The sequence below is a fragment of the Lepisma saccharinum genome, chromosome 17 (assembly GCF_977018435.1).
Source record: "Lepisma saccharinum chromosome 17, izLepSacc3.1, whole genome shotgun sequence".
NCBI lineage: Eukaryota > Metazoa > Arthropoda > Insecta > Zygentoma > Lepismatidae > Lepisma > Lepisma saccharinum.
Genome location: NC_139245.1, coordinates 13882792 through 13905373, shown reverse-complemented (window position 1 = coordinate 13905373; position 22582 = coordinate 13882792). Strand labels below are relative to the sequence as shown.

The 22582-nt window shown below is 41.3% G+C and overlaps 1 protein-coding gene across 1 annotated transcript in view; it reads left to right on the top strand.

Annotated features, from left to right (window-relative positions):
* Nucleotides 1-22582, top strand: part of LOC146001531 (E3 ubiquitin-protein ligase AMFR-like) — a 113603-nt gene that overhangs the window by 70318 nt on the left and 20703 nt on the right. Inside the window, exon 2 of the mRNA XM_083138955.1 lies at nt 21790-22047. Within this exon, the coding sequence (XP_082995081.1) occupies nt 21790-22047 (258 nt within the window). The remainder of the gene's footprint in view (nt 1-21789; nt 22048-22582) is intronic.

Sequence of the window (22582 nt, the reverse complement as noted above, 5' to 3'; positions counted from 1 at the left end):
GTGACTTCCCGACGCCATCTTCTGCACGCACTGGTAACCGTGAAAGTGAATCGGCACCTGCGGACTTTTCAAGATCTCCGCTTTGTACTTGAGGGCGTAGTTCGTTTCGTATTCCACCACCGGCATTCTCAATTCCATGCTCCGGATGACGCATTTCGCTGCTTCGGGTAAAGTGTTGGCTATCGGCGTGGTGCCGTCCGAACCCAAAGTAGCGTATCGCATTAGTGCGTCGTTGTCGTTGGCCGCTCTTCGAAACGTGATCCTCAGTCCTCCCTTCCACATGATCTCCTTGTAGTCCGAGAAGAAACCAGGCAGCAGACGCATGGGAGAGAGCACCGTGTGACTTCTCGTCGATATTTTGGTCCCGGCTTCGAATCCCCCGGCCTGGTAGTACGCTGCGTCCGTTTTGGATAATTTCAACGTTCCCACTGCCGTCGACGTGATGCCTGGATAATCTATTCTGTCGATGACGGTGTTGTGTTTCCTCACCTCCACCTGCGAGAACAGGTGAGGCACGAAGTTGTCCACGAGTATCAAGTTTGCTGCTGCAGGAAACGCGTCTCCGCTTTCCTTCTTCACCACGTCGAATTGAAGGTAGAGGTCCGCTCTGTGAGGATGAATGAACCCGTCGCCTACGTCCACGTCGTATTCGATCTCCCTGTTCGCTTCGTTCAGATTGGCGAACGTGCGACGGTTGGGAGGGAAAGATTGCAATTCGTAACTTTCGATTTGCTCCATTTTACATGTATGGTTATTTATTATACGTTGATCTCCACGATGGCCGTCGTAGTGGCACCTGCGAAATCCACCACGTCTCCTTTCTCGTTCGTCACCACCAACTCTATGTCGTCTATGCGGTTGCGACATACTGGAAAATAGATCGGCGAAGAGGGCGTGTAGATGATCGGTTCCATGAACTCGGAACTTGGTTTGAAAGTGGCTATGATTCCCGTCTGCTTGTGACTTCCTAATAATCCGTCCGAAGATTTCGTGATCATGCCTTCCGCCACGTTGCAGTGTACGTTCAGAGTCTCTATGGCCAAGAATTTAGGAATGTTGGTTGCTACGTGCTTGATGCCAGCTTCGAGTTTTGGGTGGTTGTTCTCGAAACCTAAAAGTTCTCCCATGGTGCCCAGGTCCACGGTCTCCGTCGCGGATAGGATTTCCACTCTGTGCGTGACCGAATTTTGAGAAAGGTATGTGCCTTTGGGTAATTGAGCTTGCAAAGTGGAAAGATTGTATTGTCCTGGCGTGACGACGATGTGTTCGTTTCCGACGCTAATTTTGTTGTTGTGCTGCGTGACGTTAGGTATGAGGTACATGCTGTAGAATGCACGCAGAGCCACGGATTTAGGATAGACGATGTCGTCGTGCAGCGTGAGTTTCAAGATTGAAGATTCGCTCGTGAGATGGAACACGCCCATCCTAGTGATGCTGTTTGAGGTTCCACAATGCTTTCTGGAAATCCTCGATCGTAGGGTTATTTATTTTAGAGAGAAACGCGAGCACGGAGAGGCAGAGATGACCGCAGTTCACGTCTCCGAAATTTTGAATGCGTTCGTCGTTGTAGTATATAGAGGTTTTGTTCGTTTTCAGATAATGAATTAAATTTGTAGGTGGAACACCTCCGAAAGAATCGAAAACGAATGCTTTATCATCATTTTTGTGGTAACATATCCAATGCGTGCCTGGATTTTCTTGACCGTCCAAGTTGACTACTCCGCATTCTCTTCTTTTAACGCTTGAAGGTAACGAGTCGGACATGAAAACTCCTCTGAAGTGTTTGATTTGTAACGGTCCGATCAGAGATTCAATGTCTCGGTTGGTGAGTGCTGTTGTTTCTTTTTTTTAAACTTCTTCATCACGCCCTTCCCCCCTTTCTTCTCCATGGCCAGGTTGTGACGTTTCTGTTCTTCCAATTCCGCTTTGTTCTTCTTCGAGTCGATGACGGTTTTCGCGATGGCGGCACTTCCACCGGCCAAACTTCCCACGGCCCCCAATGCTGCCAGGATGGCGGGGATGCTGAATATGAAACCTCCGATCTTTTGCTGTTTCCGCGAACGCTGCAATCTTTTCAATTGAGGTGTGCTGAGCAGTAATTTCATTCCGTGTCCTTTCGACAAGCAAGAACGTTTCTTCTCGCGTTGTTTCTTGGTGAGTAACCCATCGAGAGCACCTAGATTTTTTAGATTGGAGTATGGTATCTGGTACACGACACCCTTGGGCTTCATGTTGATGCTCTATGTGTTATTTTCACGGTATGTTATTTATATATATATTCTGAGATTTTTTCTTGTGTAGTTTTTTTTACGGTATGTTATTTATATACCCCACCCCAATTTTTGTTTCGTGTTCATGGCGATGGTGGTACCCAGTGCGGCGACCCGTTCACCCAGCGATGCGTCTCTGCTCACGAACCTTTCGAAAGCTGCATGTTCCAATTTTTTGTCTGCTTCGTGACGTGCGTCCAGATCCGTCTGCGTGGTGTTGTAGGCGATGTCGTGATCTTTGCATGCCGCGTCCAACGGATTCACACCCTTGTCTCCTCTCTCCAATCTTTTCTCGAGTTTGGTACCCGGTCCGCAGTACTGGTAGCCAGGTAGATGCATCTCGAAAGGTAACTTGTTGATGATGTCGTTCACGAGTCCCTTTCCTTCGGCCACGTTCCAAAATTTCGGAGGCAGCGTGTTGATGATTTTGATCAGGTAACCTATGCCCTTGTCGTCGTTCACGATGAAGTTGGAAAGTTTCGTGCTGATCATGTCCACGATGCCAACCTTCTTGTTGTAGAAATTACGGTTGCCTGCATTCTCTTCGCCGGCTATCACCAACAATCGGTCCACGAGTTTCCTAACGTCGTCCACCCAAACGAATTCTTTGGGTAACGTGTTGTAGCGTTTGACGCCGCTGCCTGTTTTGACCTGGTTCCAAATCGGTTTGATGAGATTCCTGTACTTCTCGCCGCTGCTCGATTTCACCCTATTCTGCGAGGCGTCGTTGTTCTGGTACAAGGCATCCGTCATGATCAGAATTTCCTTGTAACTTTGGTAATCTTCGTCGGTGTAATCTTTCGGCTGCTTTTTGGCGACGAGTTCCCACAGTCCCACCGTACCCGGATACCTGTTCCAACTATCCTTGTCGCCTAAATTGACTTTAATGTCGTTGCCTTCGAAGGTCACCTTCGATTTCCCAATCTTCCACACCACACCGCCGCCTTCGCTGGTTTCCATGCTGGGATACAATCCGAACACTTCATCCTTGTCGAATTTCCCCGTGCTCAGGTAGTCTCGTGCCAAAGGTCCCAACTCGATTTTATCCGAAGACGTGCTGCCTATGGCTCGACGTCGTGCCGGTGCATCCTTCAGTTCGAACGGCGTCGAAGGAATGCTCGAAATAGGCGTGGGTACGGCGTAACTGTTAGCTGCGAGCGGTACGAGTTCGTTGATCAAATTTTTATTTTGTTCCGTGACACTTTTAATTTCTTTACCTAGACCGCTGATGGCATCGATCACGGGTTGATCCTGACGTTTCTTCTCTTCGTAGAATCCGCGATTCTCGGATTTCCAACCTTTGAAGCGTTTCGCGAGGTAATCGCGAAGCTTGAGATTTTCGTCTTCGATTTTTCGTTTCGTCATGACGTTATTTATACACGTCGTTTCTCACAACGTTGCAACGTTTAGAAAGTCGTTGATTTTGTTTCTGTATTATCCGTCGTTGGGTTTCCTCGTCATGTCGATCGTCGCGAATCCGAAATCGTCACCGTTCCAGCAAGTAGAGCAGCAGCGTTCCGAAAATTGATTGTAGTTCATGTCTCCGCCTACGTAGTCATCGTACGCGTGCTTGAGGTTGGTGTGATCTTGACGAAACAAACATATGAAATTAGCGTTGTCGCGTACTAACTGTTTTGGAATTTTGGAAAACGTTTGAGCTAGGTAAAAGCAATCCATTCCTTTGTGACGACCTTGCGTGAAAAAGTTGCGAATTTCATTTTGATTTTCCAGGATGGCGTCGTCGAACACGACGACTGAATTTTCACGACAATCGTCGAGTGGTTTTATTTCCGAGGCGAACGTTGCAATGTCCAGACCATCGTACAGTTTCATCAGTTGCTGGTATTTGGATTGCTCCAAACTTTTCGAGAACACGTACAGGTGCCTGTTCTTCCAATCTAACCAATTCGGTGCGAGGAGAAAATTGTCCACGAGCAGTGTCGTTTTCCCACACCCCGAAGGACCTACGATCAGACAGCGGATGCTGTCGGGAAGCAACTTGCCGTTCTTGTTTTTTCTCGTTTGACTTTCCGGATCCGGTAGACGCTTCACCACGTTCCACGTACTCACAAGATCACTTCGTTCGCGTCGATCCAACTCTTTTCCGGAAGTCCCAGCCATTTGACAAACAGTTTGTCACCTTTCCTACGCAATACTTTCTCGATGAGGTACGTGTCGGGGTGTTTTGTTTTAGAGAGTTCCTCTTCGTAAAATCTTCCTTTCAAAATCTCGCCGCTACTATCTTTTATTATATACGTGTGTCGGTTTCCGGGTAGAACTCGAACCACCGTAAAGAGTTCCGTGCTCCAATTTTTTGTGAATCCCTTCTCGAAGGTGCGTTTGAATTTGCTGATCCTCACCTGGTCTCCAATTTTGTATTTAGCTTTTTTTTGTCGTGGGTGTGTACTTTGGACAGTAAACTGTAGAAATTAAACGCTGCTCGTCGGACTTGGTAACGTCGGCTGGCTTCATGCCTATTGTTCTGTGTACCGTATCATTATAGGTGTCGACGAGTTCCGGCAGGATGTCGACCCATTTGTAATTTCCCCGAAGCGTGAATCGTTTCCACATGTGTGTTTTCAAGGTTCGATTGAATCTTTCCACGATGCTGGCTTTGATGTGACTGAAGGTCGAATAATGTTGAATCTTGTGTTTTTGAATAAACTTTTGGAATACGGTGTTGTAAAATTCTTTACCGTTGTCCGTTTGCAGAAACCGTGGTTGTCTGCCGCCGCTTTCGCGAAAAATTAATTTGAATGCTTCCGTGACGCATGTTCCCGTTTTCGCCTTCAAAGGTAGAGCCCATGCGAATTTCGAAAATGTGTCTATGACGGTGAGGAGGTACTTGTTGCCCTTGTTCAATTTATGTACGTTTTTCAAATTGCCGCTACTCATCTCCACGAGGTCGCTTTGCCAGAGGTCGTCGATGCCCTTGGTTACCACAGCCAAACGTTCGTAGTTACGGCGTGCAGGTTTATGCAATTCTTCGACGATGGCTTGCCTAGACATTTTTTTAGAGATTACGTTTCAAGAGAAGCACAAGCGTGATGGGATTCAAAGAGGGTGGCACTTCGCTCGTGTTTTGAATGATCAGCTTATCGCCGGCACTCACGTCGAAAACGGTAAGATCTTCGTCTTCGTGTATTTCATGTATGTTGCGCGTTTCGTTCGAACGTGCCAGAGGAATGTTTCCTGCTTTCTGGACACCACGATTCGATATCAAAGTCATGGTAGGAACGCTAGCTTTTCTGCCGTGAGACCAGTACGAAAATTCGTTTATCTGAATCGTGCCATCGAGGAGAAACCTGTAGTACGGATGATAAGGATGCAACATGTACAGTTTGTTACCTTCGACGAACGTGGAGATTCTCTGTTGATTGGGAACGCTGTTGATTTCGATGGCTTGCAAGGTGAACAATTTGGCGAATTTAGTGTCGACGCCGAGCAGATTACTGTGAACTTGTCCGAGTTTATTTTCGATGGGCAGCAAATGCTCGATTATGGCATCCGTTACGGCAGAAAACGACGGTTTGATTTTCACTTCCACGTTCAACTGCTTGTAGTTTTCGTTGAGTTCTTGCAACTTGGCACCGAAAGAGGCCAGCGTCGATTCCTGCGTGGATTCCAGCACTCCAACTTGATCTCTGATGTTGACGACAATGTTCTGAAGGTTCTCGACTTGATTCAATTTCGAGCTCTTCTCGGTAAGATCGTTCACGATCCTTCGCATCTCTGTAAACTGCGTGTGAAGGTCGGCGACGCTCTGCGAAGTGGGCAGCGTCGACACCAGCGAACTGATTTCGTCTCGAATCTGTTCCACGTTCGCCGTTTCCGTTTCTAGTCGTTTCAGCATTCGAGATATGTTTCTTTTCAAAGCGTGCAATTCTTTGGAGGTGGGGAGATTGGCCACCCTACTCTCGAGATCGCTCAATGAACTTTTGATGTCGTTCGAATCGGATAGTGCCGTCACCGCCGTTTTCAATTTTTCCAAATCTTCGCTCGAAGGCACGCTCGTCCGTAACGATTCCAAGTCACCCTGTATGTTGTCGAGTACGTGATGAAAATGAGCGAGATTCGTTTCGACGTTTAAATTTTCTAAATATTCGATCTTCTGCTGAACCGTGCTTAACGTGTCTTGAATGCTCGTCAACGCTCTCGCTTCAGCGTGAATATTTTTAATTTCTTCGTTGATCAATTCCAAGGACGCCTGAAGCGTGGCGATGGTGGTTTGAATGTGTTCGAAATCTTGATAGGCCTCCAATTGAATTTTTATGTTCGCGACGCTTTTACCGATGACCTGCAGTTCGTCCGACGATGGTAGGTTCGTCATTGTATCTTCCAAAGTCTGCAACTTGGATTTAATTTCTTCCAACGTGCTGGTGAATTCTTCTTGTAATTTGGAAACAACGACATGCAAGCGTTCTGCGTCTATATCGTTCACGACGGTTTGAAGTTCAGAGAAATTCTTTTCTATTGCGGAAGTTCGTTCTTCGATTTCGAGTTTCAATTTTTCCAAATCTTCATTTTTCGATTGAAATTGCTGTAATTTGGCCAAATCATTTTGAAGCGAATCCACGCTCAACTGTATATTTTGAACGTTGTCGTAAGAAGGTACGTCGACATAATTTTTTATCAGCGTCTTCAGTTCGGAATCGATTTTCAGAATGGGGTCGAGACATTGCGTTTGGAGCGTAGCGATTTCCGACTCTAAACTTTTGTTTAAGGTCTCCTGCAAAGCAATCAAATCGGTCCTCAACTTCTTAACTCGAATGTCCAACATGAGAATCTCTTCTGCGTGGTCTACACGCTTGGTGTTGCCGAAAATGTCGTTAGGCATTTTTGGTTAACGGTTATTTATAATAGGATAGACGATTCGTAATTCTACAAAGAGAGGAATGAGTTTGTCGTAATCTCCGAGAAGTTCCATGTAAAGATAATCTCCTGCAGAAACATCGTACGTAATGTTAGAAAGCATCTTGTCGTGCTTGATTCGAAAAATATTCTTGCCGGTAGAAATTTTGATTTCGCCTGCGTTTTCCGGATTCACGGTGATTTGAAGTTTCCCGTCGATCGGAATTTCGTAGAAATGTAAATTGTTATTGAAAACATAAAACATCTTGCCCACATCGTCATTCAGTTTCGTCCAAATGCTGTTGAGATGAACAATCAGTAAACCATTGAGTTTAGATAATACGGAAGGTAAGAGGTTATTGAAATTTGGCGGTGCAGTCTCCATGTTGATCTGTTTGCGGAAGCCAAAAAGATTCATTGTCCTTGTTAGTTATTTAAGAATACGGTCAAAGTTTTTTTTGTAATGACAGGCAAAGTTTTTTTTTGTTTGCTTGCGTCACAATACAGGCACGCGCGCGCGCGTGTGTGTGTGCGACACATTGTTCCCGAAAAAGGTTTACAAAGGTAACGATATATAAACATTTGGTCCCACAGTTGGAAAATTACGATAAGATGCATTCATCCTTCAAGGATGAGAGAGTGCATTCGTCACAATACACGCGCGCGCGTGTAAAAATTATACACCGTGAAAAGCTACGACGAGTTGGAAACACTGCTGAACATACACCATAAAAGGCTACGCCTCGCCCCGAGTTGGCAACACTGCTTGTGAGGTTAACATACACCGTGAAAGGCTTCAAAATATCATATAGTGGAATTTTTGTAGAGTGGGTTGGCAACACCGACGAGCATCAAATGATGATTTCGAGCCTCAAATAATGATTTCGAGCATCAAACGATGATTCGAGCCTCAAATGATAATTCAAGACTCGTCGGTGTTGCCAATTTCTATTTGTAGGTTAGCTTAGCCAGTAAAAGATCATATAGTGGAATTTTCTTCGGATGGGTTGGTAAAACCCAAGCCTCAAAAAAAAAAACATCCAATAGAGTTGCCAAATATAAAAAGGGGACAATAGGTCCCCCTCATAAAAGGCTACAGTAAAAACCCACAGTGTTGCCAACACTAGCCCCCCAACAGTATTGCCAGACATAAAAAATACATGGACCCCTCAGGCCCTTTGATGAAAATTTACAGTGAAAAAAACCCAGTAGGTTAACAACACTGTCAAAAAATCTACGGTAGTGTTGCCAGATGTAAACAGAGGGCAATAGACCCCCCTCATAAAAGGCTACAGTGGGCCCACAGTGTTGCCAACTCTGTGCCCTCAAAATATACATCATAAAAGGCTACGACGAGCCTCAAATGATGATTCGAGCCTCAAAAGATTATTTAGAACCGGGGCACCTGCACTACTTTCTGACTTCTGTTAAAAGCTGAGGCCGTAAACGGGCACTCAGCACACACAAGGACAAAAAACAGGACAACACACTCAAAATTATACTGGCCATAGTGCCAGTCGCCAGAGCCTCGTTAGTCTTTAGTCCAGGGTGCACTACGTGGAAGTGAGGTTGACTTTTGGGCGCCTACGTGGAAGGTCACCCCTTACACCCCTGAACAAAATCTGGCAAGATAAAGAAAAGATAGAGGATAGATCGTGGCATGGTTGTAAAAAGCTTGTCGCTGTGTAGACATACTCCCTTTTATTTGAAACATTTCCGCTGGTGAAGTAAAAATAAGATTTGGACATAATTTTAATTAATTTTACTTCAATTTCCTGAAAACCTAGTCCTTTGAATAAGATTTCCCTCTCCCAGATTAGGCTATATTTTACCATTATGCCAAAAGCAGGGAGCTAGGTGCCAACAAAGAACAAGCTGTGCTAGGTTTAGTACCATTTTACTGGTGTTGGCATCATTGATTGAGGAAACCCTCGATGCTTCCTCGCTGGATGCTTTAAAACTGCAACCTCCCCCTGTCCCTTTTCACTCCTCACCCATCTGTTTGTAGTGAAACCAGCGAGGTTCCTCAGGCGGGCAGCAAAGCCTGTGTGTCCATCGCTTTTGGGCTGCAGCTGTAGCGAGCAACAGCAGTCAACTCTTGACAGTAGCTAACAGTCAATTCTAAGTATATTGTGCTCATAATTTTATAACGCGCATTATTATTAAACACCTAAAAAATAGAGAACTGGAAGCAAGTATAAATGAACTGTAGGATTTTCCTCACTTCGTACATGGAGGAATCGCCCCTGCTATAAGGCGTGTAAGAAATATGAAAAATCTTCTAATGAAATCGTATGTTAAGAGAAATTTCATATATTTTTGTAGATACTTACATGCCAATAAAGAGATTCTTGTTCCTGAAATATTAGGATTTACCATTTTACAGTACACAAAAAGATACAAGATAGTTCTCGAACAAAAAAAAGTATAAGAAGAAATGGTCGAATCTCTAGGTGACGTCCTAGTACACATTGTAGCTGGCTGCTTTCAGGCTAACATGTTTGGTGCCTTATTCCACAGCTAGTATAATCCTCTGTAGGATTGTGTTTTGTTCTCTGTCTTGTGTGTGTGTGTGTGTGTGCGCGCGTCTGTGTTGATGCCCATGGAGCCTCAGTCTAGATGTACATTTCTGTTTTTAGTTGTTGGTAAGAACTAAGAAGTTTATCACCCGGGTTCGAGAAATGGTTTATGTTCCTTTGTGCGCGGGTCTTCGCCAGTTTAATCTAATCAACGTGCCTCATTGTCGGCAGAAAAACTACAAAAGATAAGAAAATAACACAGACAAGTGGACCTCACCTTAAAGACTAACCTTGGCTTCAAATGACATTTCCGCCATTGGTTGGTTAAGACTTATTTCCAATCTTCTTCGAGTTTTGACCGATTGTGAAAGCCAGTTCCCAAGTGAATACACATAAGAATGTTTCAATTCGGTTGCCATGTTCTGGACGACTCTATTTTCGCCACTGACATTCAATTTATTACAACTGTCGGTTGGTACTGCCTATTGCAGCGGTTCTTAACCAGTGGTCCGCGGACCCCCGAGGGATCACCATGCACTGACAGGGGATCCGCGAAGGCTTAAAGAAATGTTACCAGTTTTTATACTTATCGCGAAGGTTCCAGGAAAATAAAATCTCAGTTAATGAATCTGTATTTGCACTTGGTGTTATTGAGCGTCGCTTGTCTGCAACTTTTGGCCAATCGCGGTATGAGAGTGAGTGATGATTAGATGAAAATGGTGCAAGCCAAGTCCGGGACTCGAACTCGGGAACTTCAGTGGTGGGATCGAGTCAACCACCTAGGTGCTTGCTTGTCTACTGAATCGGCTGTTCTTAAATGATCATACTAAAAATTAAATGTGCGTGTATTTTTTGTTTTTATAATCAGTGATTATTTATAACAGATTATTTCTTAATACGGTATAATAATGAGATCGTCAATAATGCAAGTACAGAATGTCTGCGTTTGTCTCGACCTTAGACGCAAACTGAAAACGGTGAGAGATGTGATAAACAACTGAATGCATCACATTGTTGTTAGTAGGGCTCGAATAGTTATGCACTAAGAGAACGCAAAATATGCATGCAAATATGCACTAAAAAGTGTAAAATATGCACTTAAATATGCACTTTAAAAACCCGTTTAATTTATAAATGCTGTATATTACAAACTGTGAAACATTACATGCCAGGCAATGAATATGCATTATTCTGAATGCTCATTCGCTACACAGATTTTTTTCAATTAATATGGTTCTGCGTTAAATGAAAAACAATACATTACAGATCAAGATCATGATTGCGTTTGATAACAAATTTTCGAACTTGAAACTACTCCTGTTTTCAGGTAGAATAGTCTTATATTCAGAAAACACACGTTCCACTGCGCAAGATACAAGTGGACTGTATTTTAGGGCAACAAAGTCAGTCACATCAAGTTCCAGATCATCCACACGTTGTCCATTTGTATGCAGAATTTTGCAAACTTTCACCATTGTTGCAAAACCACTCTTCGTTTTCAATACTGCATCCAATTTCTGTACATTCACAGGATCTTCAACCTGGGCGAGGGCCTCTTTAACGTCTTCTAGTATAATGTTGATGCTTGTTTGAAGTTGTTGAAAGAAGAAAGACAGAGAGAGGAGAATAAAAATAAATACAATATATGCTCGGTGTTGGTTGTGCATACAAAACTATGCACAACGTCAACTTATTTTCATACAAATATGCACCTGCATATGAAATATGCATTTTTGGGTAAAAATCCTTAAATAATGCAAAATGCATAATTATTCGAGCCCTAGTTATGAGGCTATTATTCACTGTTCAGTATTATCGTTGTTATTATTACTGTTGCTATAAAACTAGTATTTGAAACTATTTTATTGTCCTTGATAAACAAGAACAACTGTAAGTGTATATTTGATGCAGTTCATGATTTCAAAGTTAAACTTGAGAACTTTGGGTCTACAACAACAAAACAAAATATGTTTAAAGGGACTCCTTGGTAAATGGAAGTTTAAGAACAGCTGGTCTATTACAACCCGAAAGTGTACAGCTGGCAGCCGACGAGAAGAGCGCTGGCAGAAGAGGTGTGACGTACTTCCAGGCGACTCCACTCTTTCGCGTGGGGGAGGTGCTCTTCCGCCAGAACTCTTCTCCTCAGCTTGACAATGACCCGCCAAGAAGAAAACAAGACTTCCTTCTCCCCGACCACCCCCAACCACCCCTAAATTCTGCAAATGAACCTGACCCTCCCTTTCCCTCTGTGCCCCTTCTCCCTTCATTCAGCGATCTTCTCGTCGGCTGCCGGCTGTAATTACCCCCTCCTCCGCTCTCAAATATGCTTGAACAGAAAATTCCGGCTTCCTGCTGGTCAGTTAGTATTCTTTTCACGCGTGCGGAAATGCGCGTTTTTAATGCAAGCCGTTGCATAAGAGAAATTTACATGTAATTTTCAACCTAAGGTTTAATTATACTTTCCGCAATAACTTGTATTCACGTTTCTCTGTGTGGGGATATTAATTTAGTTTGCTGTCCATGGTAACGGAGAAAGCTTGCAACGCTGCGAGCAAATGTGCCAGCCGTAGCAACATTAATACCATGTCAGCAGCTTTTCCACGCGCAACCTTGACACAGATACCGTTCAAGGTCGTGGAGCGGTGCGAACCTTTTCGCGCGGAGAGTGTTTTTCTAGTGCAAGGAATAAACATTTACTTTAGAATTGGTCGCCACATATAATAAGCACATATACATTACGTAGCTTACCTGTAGTTAAGATCGGAATAATTTACTTTAAAACAAGTGCCCTGGCAATGAAATTAATGTCAAATAGATGAATAATTGAATATTTATCGAATAACAAAAATGATGTTACATGTAGTTGGAGAAAAGTAAGTTTCTCATTAATATTTTATGCATATTATTTTATGTAGTAGTGTACATAAATCTTCTTTGTGATGTCATTCAAAGCCGTATGATCCCAATGTAATCCTTGCCTTGTAAAAAGTTTATAGGAAAGTAATAACCATCGATTAAGCAACAAATGCTAATATTTTCAATACTTAATTTTAGTACTTGGTAAGTCTTTCGGGGGGTCCGGACCCCTGATCCCAATATAAATAAATCCTTGTCTTCCAGTAAGTTCAGAGGAAATTATACAACAAATACTAAACGAGTATATTTTCATTATTTAATATTCGTACTTAATAAGTCTTTCGGGTGTGTGGGGGGGACCCCCTAAATACGTCATTCCTGTCCTTTAAAGACGTATGATCCCAATATAATCCTTGGCTTACAATAAGTTCAGAGGAAATTATATAACCGGCTAAACGAATAAAATTTTCATTATTTAATTTTAGTACTTGACCCCCTAAGTACGTTCTTGCCCACAGAGGATTAAAGTGGCTGCGAGTCCAGACTGAATCGTAAAGTTTATCAATGCACATACGTTAGAAGTTATTCTTCATCTAATTAAGCTGAACCCAATACTTATATTCCGGTAACACAGAAACTTCACGACTCGAGAGGATTCGACCAATGAACCAGTGCGAGGGAACGTGATTGCGTGGAGGGGGAAGGCGACTGCACTTACCAGCCTTTGCAACAGCGTGTACTGTTTCGCTACGCCCACTCCCCCTTTCTCTATGCATGACTTGCTCCCTGGATAGAGTATAGACGTCATGGTATTTACATTTTCTAATTTTATGTACTTTTTATGCCCGTCGATAAGGATGATTAGATTAAATTAAGGACATTCACAAAGGAAGACCCACGCCCCAATAAAGAATCGAACCTGAAACCTGCTACGGTTGACCAGCAAACGCTCTTAGCCCCCAAGGCGGGATTGCTGAAGTGAGTTTGTAAGCATGAAACTGAACTATTGGGCTTCGATATTTCATAAACCGTAATCCAAAGTAGAGCGTCTTCGGTAGCGTAGCGGCTAGCGCTGTCGCCTTGTAATCTTGACGTGCTGGTGGCGGGGGGGGGGGGGACGTTTTCGTGGTTCGAATATCTATGTTAATCTATCTGGAGATTCAGTTCCGGTTATCCTATCTGAAATTGAGTGCACAAGTAGAACATTATGAATTAAGATTAAACATTTCTGTACGGAGGATTTTAACCCGTCCCATATGCCTTTACTGTGTTAAGATGGAAAGAACTATATTGAATTTAACCCAAACAGTGTGTCAGGCTCAGATGCCTTAGCATACAGACATAACATGATCTCATCGATTATTTAATTACGAATGAAATGCGCTTGCATAGTGGTACAACAGACATAAAACATACTACGTACATTCATAGCATGCGCGTGCGCTCCGGTACAGCAAGACCAGCAGTGGTGGCACACAGCATAACTGTTACAAATTAATTCTTTAACTTTTGGTTTCTCATTATTTCTTCCGGGTTGCCTCAACAGAATATCAACGTGCAAGCTTCCAAGGTTCGTTCTTTTCCGATATGGGGCCATCAACACCCTCTCGCGGCGTGTTGACAAAACACCCTGGCCATCCTATCTTGTAGCCTGAGTACAATGCCACCAGGAGCCCGAGAAATTCCCCAGCGACCTTGAAGAGTCCAATGGGAGGGCGGTTGTGTTGGGGCAAATTTTGTTTTCCAGCCCGTAAGGGATGGAAGAAAGCCGAGAGTGCCAAGTGTACTGTATATTGTCAGCGATGTAGCATATCCACCAAGCTAGTTAAAATTTATATTCATAAATAAACTATAAAGTTTCAAAACACAAAAATATGATATCTGACATACGGATGACACATTCTATGTGAAGACAAACGTTTCAGAGCATTCGGTCTATTAAGAGAGCCAACATGTCCATGAACACATCCGCCAAATAAAGTTGGTAAAACTCGCTGGCCGCGGTCACACTTTTTTCAAGCGCTTTGCGAGGTGAAAAGTTACTATTTTTTCGGGCGGGTGAATTTCTATTTGTTTGCTTCAAAAACTTTAGTGTTGGCATTGTTTACTATTTACTACGGAAAGACATACGTGGTGCCAAAGTGAACTTGTGAATATTGCAATGTGTCAAAATCTTGAAAATTGTTTCAGTCATCCCCGATCGTCTGTTGCATTAAGTACGTTTGACAACAGACAAACTGAAATTCGAAAAAATGAACAACTGTGCCAGGACATTCATCTTTCCCTTAGACGTTATGGAAACTGTATCAGGTAGAGTGCTAATTTTTTCATTATAACGTACCATGTAGAAGCAATGAATTCTTGGTTCTCTTATTTTTTCGGGATCTGCTTCCCCATCGGAAAATGTCATCGCACGCCACTGATTCATATTTACCGTTGACGTGGAAGAATTGTTGTTTTAAGTTCTTTATGCACAGAAAGGCTAATCGGGACTGGACCTACAGTTGAAAGTGGAATCCGAACCACTGTGCCATTGGGTATCGAACCCGCGTTGACGTGGAAGATTATGTATTTTGGGAGTAAATGCAACACAACTCCTTCCAAGTAACAGTAATGGAGCCGTGTTGTTATAAGCGTAGAGTATATTAACTCAGTCTGTATACTCAGTACAGTTGCATGTTCTTAACTCAATTGATGAATAACGACTAAGGAATGCACGCATATTGTACATATACGTGGCAGTATTCTCGGACGGGTCTGTTATTAAGGTGGCCTTGAAGCTTGAAGAAATCTGAACCAACAGCTTAACTTTCTAAATTTAAAGTTAACAAGATGTTGGGAAAATAGTCAAAATCGCACATTTTGACCTGTAATCTCGGAAACGTAAGAGATATGGATCTACAACTTTGCATATTTTTCTACCTCAGGTGGCCCTTCCAGTATGCCAAATTTCAAACGAATCAAAGTATACGAGGTTGAAAGTGCCTCTGCATTGGTTGATTTCACATGAAATGGCCCAATGCAATATGGAAATGGAACCGTCATTTTTATACTAAAATATGTCGTATTGCAATTAACATGATTGATACTGCAGCCTGGAGGTCGTTTGAAAAATAAGCAGCGTAAAACCAGCCCTACATTTTTTTTACAGCAACTAAACTTTTCACCGACTCCTCCCTGCTATCAGTAATATTTCGCGTGAGCTGACTTATGGTTACATCCTGTTCTTATCTATCCGTTAAGATTGTAATTTGTTGAAATTCTTGATGAAATTTTGCTTTTTTTCCTAAATGCGATTAAGGGGGAGTTGCCTCCCACACTTTTTGCCACTTTTACCCTCGCTCTATTCTAAACCTTGAAATGAACTGCCCTTGTCCTCCCCCCCCTCCCCGCCCAGTTTTGGCATCTTGCCCCTCCCCCCGGTTTTGGAACTCAATGCAAGCCACTGCATACTTCCATTGCTTATGGCAGGAAGGCTCTATATCATTTATGATTTCAATATCCCTAATGGCCACAGTAATCTAACAATACTTTCCTCTATCTTGAAAATGTACCAAATACCGTTTTAGTGTTGTCTTTTTCTACGTTTGAAAAAAGAATGTCTGTTACAAACTTTATCCAACAACAGATTGCCTGAAAGTCACGAACAAAATGCCGGAAGCAGAAATGACATCTCACTTCTTATAATGTGACAAGGAGCAGATCGATCATCGACCTCTTTATTCAATATAAATTCATACTTTTAATTCTGCTTTACCGTACCCACCCTATTTGCCAGACATGTCTCCATTCAAATATCACATTTTTCATAGGTCAAGAACTCGATCAAACGGATTCATTTCATGTCAGTTAAATCAGGAAAGAAAATATCTGCGTGGGAATCGCATACCATGTTTAGGCACGTGCTTTATTGCACAAGATGTAGTAATGATAATATTTTAGTTTTCTCCTGTGAGGTTTAACTTTGCTCAAATGCATGGTTACGATGCGCAGTTTTCGTCACACATATGACGTAACGAAATGACTAGATCAACAAAATGAGCAGTTAATCATTATATAGCAGTTTAAAGTTTGTGTGAAACCAGACACAACATTACGCATTTTCCCAAGTATGCAATGCAAGGTCTGTCGACTCACGTTGATGCAATTTAACCATGACTTGCCAACTAAGATTAATAGTACGAAGTAACATTGTACAAGTTGGCTAATTTTTACTTTATGATGGTCAAATGACACAGCTATAGCTTATTTACTTACGAAAGCAATATTTCACAAACATGAGAATGTGTGTAAGTGGTAAACATTAAAGTGTACTAGAAGCATAGTTCCAAGCAGTGGCGGCGATTATGGGGGGCGAGGGGAGCAGCCCCCCCCACCCCCAGTTCTCGCCACTTTTGCCCCCGCAGTATGCTAAATCTTATCTACGAAGGGAAATGTACTGTCTTTGCTCCCCTGGTTTTAAGACCCAATCGCCGCCACTGGTTCCAAGATGATCTCTGTTTTGTGGACAGGAAGAAAAACAGTTTAAGCATAATCTTCGTTTGCCTGCTGGAATAGTGCAAGTATATTGTGTTTTTCCGCACTTAAATATTTTTTTTTTTCGAAATTCCTATCAGGAAAAGTATATACATTGGAACATTAAGATTATGTTATTCTGAACATCCAGTCAAAATCTTGCATTTATCATCCGTGACTCCTTGGGACAAATGTTTTTCTCTAGTTAATCTTCGCGAGAAAACAGGAAAAAAATGACACTAATAGCAATAATTGTATTTAGTTTTGTCTTAAGTGCGCGCGGCCCTTCTATAACTGGAATATTTCAGAGAGAGTTCAGATAAATTATCCAGCGAATCAAAAATTCGAAATTTTCATTTGGCATTACTTGTTTCATCGATTACTTTGCAGTTCGTTACTATGCATACAATAATATTACTAATAGAACAACATTGTAAAAAAGGATGCACCTTTAAATACAATAGACACTAAGGTGAGATGTTATTTTATAACTGAAATTAATCAGCACCAAGAATAATTCTGTCTCCTTTAATGCAAATGTTGTATATTGTTTCATAATCTCTTCATCAAAACACCAAACACGTACGTACCTGTTTCCGCACACAGTAATTGTTTTTAAACAATAAGTGTATAATTAACCTGACTTTCACTCACAAGAAAATTATTAGATCTTTTTCTTTGCAAAGTGACCATAATATTAATTTAATAGGACTCCAATATTTTTACGGAGAGCCGCGACGTTTGCTTTCTTCCAGCTTTCCCCTTCCTGCTAGTTCGGCGCCCTTTTTGTCTTAATCAATCCAGCAGATGAGTGAATATCCAGCACAAGTTTCTTTTAGTTTTTTTACGTTTCATACAGTGTGTACTGAAATGCACAATTATTATACTTCGTCATTAAACTTTAGACACCTTCAAGAAAAACCTTTAAAAGTTAGATGGAAATTTTAGTCATAAAGTTTTTGTTGTTTAACTTTAACATTACATTTTTGGAATTTTGAAAAGTGTGGAAGCAGTTATTATTTTTAAAAACTTAGCCTGGTGCATGGATTGTAACCTCAATCGCGAACGTAGCGCTACGAAACTGGAGATCCTAGGTTTGAACTCCTATCAAGGGGGGGATTTTCAACTTTATCGGACAGGAAATTTAAAAGCTGGAAAGGGAATTTTGGGACAATCATAAGGGCAGGAATAACACTGGAAAGATAACAGCAGAAGTGAAAATGGAGGGGTCGCGGGTTGGTTACGATTCTGAGAATAAATCCTGTTTCACTCAACTTTCAGAATTCCAAATGTATGAAAATTCTAGCTCGATCGTTTCAACATTGTCTCCTTGTATTTTTGTGATGCTTCGAAAAAAAATAATTGAAAATTTGTTACAGATTTTGGTTTCTGAACTTCCATTAATCCAACATGTCAGAAGTTTCGGGGGGGGGGAGTTTGAACCCTAGAAACCCCCCCTCTAAATACAGCCATGTCTGCCTTTATTTACTACCCTTTACGATGTAGCACTACATCGAATCAAATCCCGGCGTAGTATTGTGGACTTTCTAAGCCTTTGTTACGACTGTTCTCGATCAAAGGGTTACAGGATGTAACGCATAGCATTCACGAAGGTCTGTTTTATGTTTTTGTTCATCATTATTTTCAACAGTAATACAAAATAAAATAATACAGATCCACAACTGTAACACGCTATCAGTACAATTACGGATATAATTTTAGTAGCGCGACGAATTCTCGAAAGAGTACATTACGTCAACTTTCCCTATCTCTTTTTTCGTCCCTGTAAACAAACAAGAGAATTAGATAAAAAAAAAAAGGACGTTCGCCGCAGCAGTGGTTATTATCTAACTCAATTTTCTCTTTATAGGATCAAATCTCTGTGTAGAACACGGTAAGAGACGTATCCCCGATATTGTACCGCTTGTCGATTACAGCGAACCTACTACACCTGCCCTTTACTTCTGATCGTTATTCAAAGCAGGCACGCATGCAACCTTTGCCTCAGGTTACTCGTGGACAAGGAATGTTCCGTTATGTAGCTCCTCTTTCGTAAGTGGGCATGAGCATCCTGTCTTATAAAACGGTGGAATTCAAATAAAGAAAGCTAACTTCTCCAAGGTCTTTTCCATATGCAGCCCACTCAATAGGTCGGGAGGCAGAGTCAAGTTGTTTTTCAAGGGATGTTTGCTTATTTTTAAGTGTCAATTATTCCGTAGTTCAAAATTATATGGTGCCTCAAATTTTCTGCATTGTCTCTAATTGTCTCTTGGTAGTAATACGATTCTATGCACGAGAGCAGAGCATCGGCGTCAGCAGTCCTTGGAAAATGGCATAGTTCGTTAATCGTTTCAGGTTACCAAAAAACTTATTTTTTATACTTAATAAACATTGTTATTATTATTAGCAGTAATATTAGTCCGAGGTATAAGGAGAGTTAGATTGGAAAAAATTGAGTGGAAAATACAGGAACCAAGTTATGGCTTTTCGTTTCACACCATTTAATTCAAAGAATAAATGGTGTCACAATTTTCAAAATTCCAAAAAATATATTTTTATGTGAGAGTTCACGCCATTGAGCGAATTGGGGGTGGGGTGGGGTGGAGGATGCTATCCCCCAATTAAGATAACATTTTCTGTCCTCCCTGATGGCATTGGTGTTTGCATTCTCATCTGGTAATGGGAGTCCCAGGTCAGGTTCTATACCTAGTGGAAGTACACAGTGGTTCAGATCTCACATTAAACTGTAGGTCCAGTCCCGATTAGTAGGCCTCCCCGATGGCGCAGTTGTTGTGTCGTTGCCTTGTAATCAAGGGGTCCCAGGTTCGATACCCGGTGGAGACTTATAGTGGTTCAGATTCCACTTTAAACTGTAGGTCCAGTCCCGATTAGCCTTACTGTGCATAAAGTGGACTTAAAACACCAACTCAATCAATCAGTCCCGATTAGCCTTTGTGCATAAAGTGAACTTAAAAACAAACACAACCAATCAATGAAAGCTATTTTCGTAGAGCATCCCCTGAGCTAAAATAATTAGCATAGGCATCCCCCAGGTTAGGATTTTCTACTTTGATCACTGGGTCACAATAAACTTTAAGACTAAAATTTTCCCCTAATTTTTAGAGCGTTTTCCTGAACGAGGTGTGTTTGTGTATTTGCTATGGATTACAAAAGGCTAAAGAGAGAACAAAAGAGAAATTAGTTTTCAAAAAATCAGAAAAGTACTTCCGAAATATTTTTACTTTCTTTAAATACTGTTCAATATAAATGAGTGAAATAATGGATTAATCTAAGGTTTCATACTGTCGGTTGACGTTAGTTATCTGACCGAAAATATAAATATCAGCGACGAAAGTGAATCTGTATAGTCCATGGCTACATAAAAACATGATAAAATATGTTTCTGGAACACTCATACCACCGAAACAAGGACTCAATGAACAAAAAAGTTACCAAGAAAAGTTGTTTACCTTGACGTTCTCTACATGGTGCCAAATTTTGTGGTGGTTTAGGCGAAACCATTTGTTATATGTATATTTGTTGATTTACTTCACTCTTTTGCCACTTTTGGCAGAAGAGGAGGGGTGAGTGATGATATGAAATTGACGAAGAGACAAGGGACCTTAAGAACCCAGGACTCCTGGTGTCTGTACTACATTATATATATATATAATGTGTATGTGTGTTTGTGTGTGTGTATGTATGTATATGTGTGTGGGGGTATAATTATTACTCAATACTAACAACAAAATTATTTAATAATTATTATTGCCATTTCTATTCAAATTTTAACAATGGTTTGAGGCAACACCCCCTCCCCCCACAAGCATTTCTGGCAATGCTCTAAAAGGTAAAGTAAGTGAAGTTCATATAGCCATGAAGGCACATTTAGGGGATGTGGGGATTATGGCCCCACATTCTCGACCTAGACCATTTTGGAGGTGATGTGATCAGCACCACGTCCCGGCCACCTTTACCCCAAGGGTAATTGGTACTCATTGATTTGAGGCTGGGTGAGCCCCAGAGCCGCTTTACCCGTGGACAAGGCCAGAAAAATTCCAACGTTCGATCACCCACCCTGGGTATCGAACCTGTATCTCCCACGTGGCAGTCGGACGCCCTACCGACTAGGCCATACACGAGAAACAATTAAGGTTGCCTGGACCTGCAGCCAGTATAACCCTTTGTAATAATTGTGCTGTGTTATCCATATGTTTTTGTGATTGTCCCTTCATCCTCTTCCACGCCATCTTATTGCCATTCATCTTCGCAATTAGCCAAAACTGGCAGAAACATGAAGTAAAATAAATATGTTAATTCATTCATGATGAAGATTGCATTTCCCATATTAATTTCATCAAAGTTTCTTATCTTTGGGGAAAAGAGAGTGTAGGGAGATGGGCATAGAATGTTATAGTTATTAGTTAATTGCAAGTGTTTTAGGTATATAAGACAGAAAACATGCCAAGGATTAAAAACATACACTTCTCACACATATATAACGAATAATTTCATATTTCTGAGTTGAGATTGCATCAATACATACGAGCAACAGTAATATTTACACGGTTGCTTTCAGTATGTTATAAACTAGAAAACCAAATAACAATTTTCATTGTCATATTTGTACACAGCACACTTAAAGATATTAAAATTCAGGTAATTTTGTTTTTAAACATGTTTTTGGCTGTAGACCAGCGTTTTTTGTTCTATTTACATGTGTGTGTAAAAATTATAGTGCTACAATGAACTAGATTTTCTCTTATTTTTTTTTTCAGACTCTCATAAACATGGCATACTGTTGCCTGATTTTACTTGGAAAATTCATACAGAAGCTGGTATTTGGAGAACTACGGGTATCAGAACAGCAGCACATCAAGGATAAATTCTGGAACTTTGTTTTCTATAAGTTTATCTTCATTTTTGGGGTTATCAATGTCCAATACATGGATGAAGTAGTATTATGGTGCTCCTGGTTTTCTGTTCTGGGCTTCTTGCACCTCCTAGCCCAGCTGTGCAAGGATCGTTTTGAATATGTAAGTTGAACATTTTTTATTTTGCTTATTGGAGCATAGACGATGCTATAAAAAAATCTTAATTGTCAAATGGATTCTCAACAGATTGTTTTCTCACACACTTATTTTCAGTAAAATGAAATTATGGTTGTTTTATATACACTCCATTAACAAAAAAATAAAAGTAACTAGTGTACAATACTATAAATAGAATGTTTTCCTGATTTCAGAATTCTTTGCAATGTGAGGAAACTAGTTTTCCATTTAATTATAGTCAGAAAATGTAATAGAACAGTATTTTATACAAATATGGATTACATATAACACTGATATCAGCACACAGAATATGACATATATACATACGTATATAGTTTGTCAACAGTAAATCGTCCATTGAGAATGTAAGTGTTCCATCTCCAAATTGTAAACAAATCGAGATGCTTTGGCTGTGGTCTATTTAGGATGCAATTGGTTTCATCTCTGCTTTAGTCTGATGCCTACATAGAGCCAATATTGATATATTGAGAGTCTTTTTGGTCCATGTACAGAATTTGGA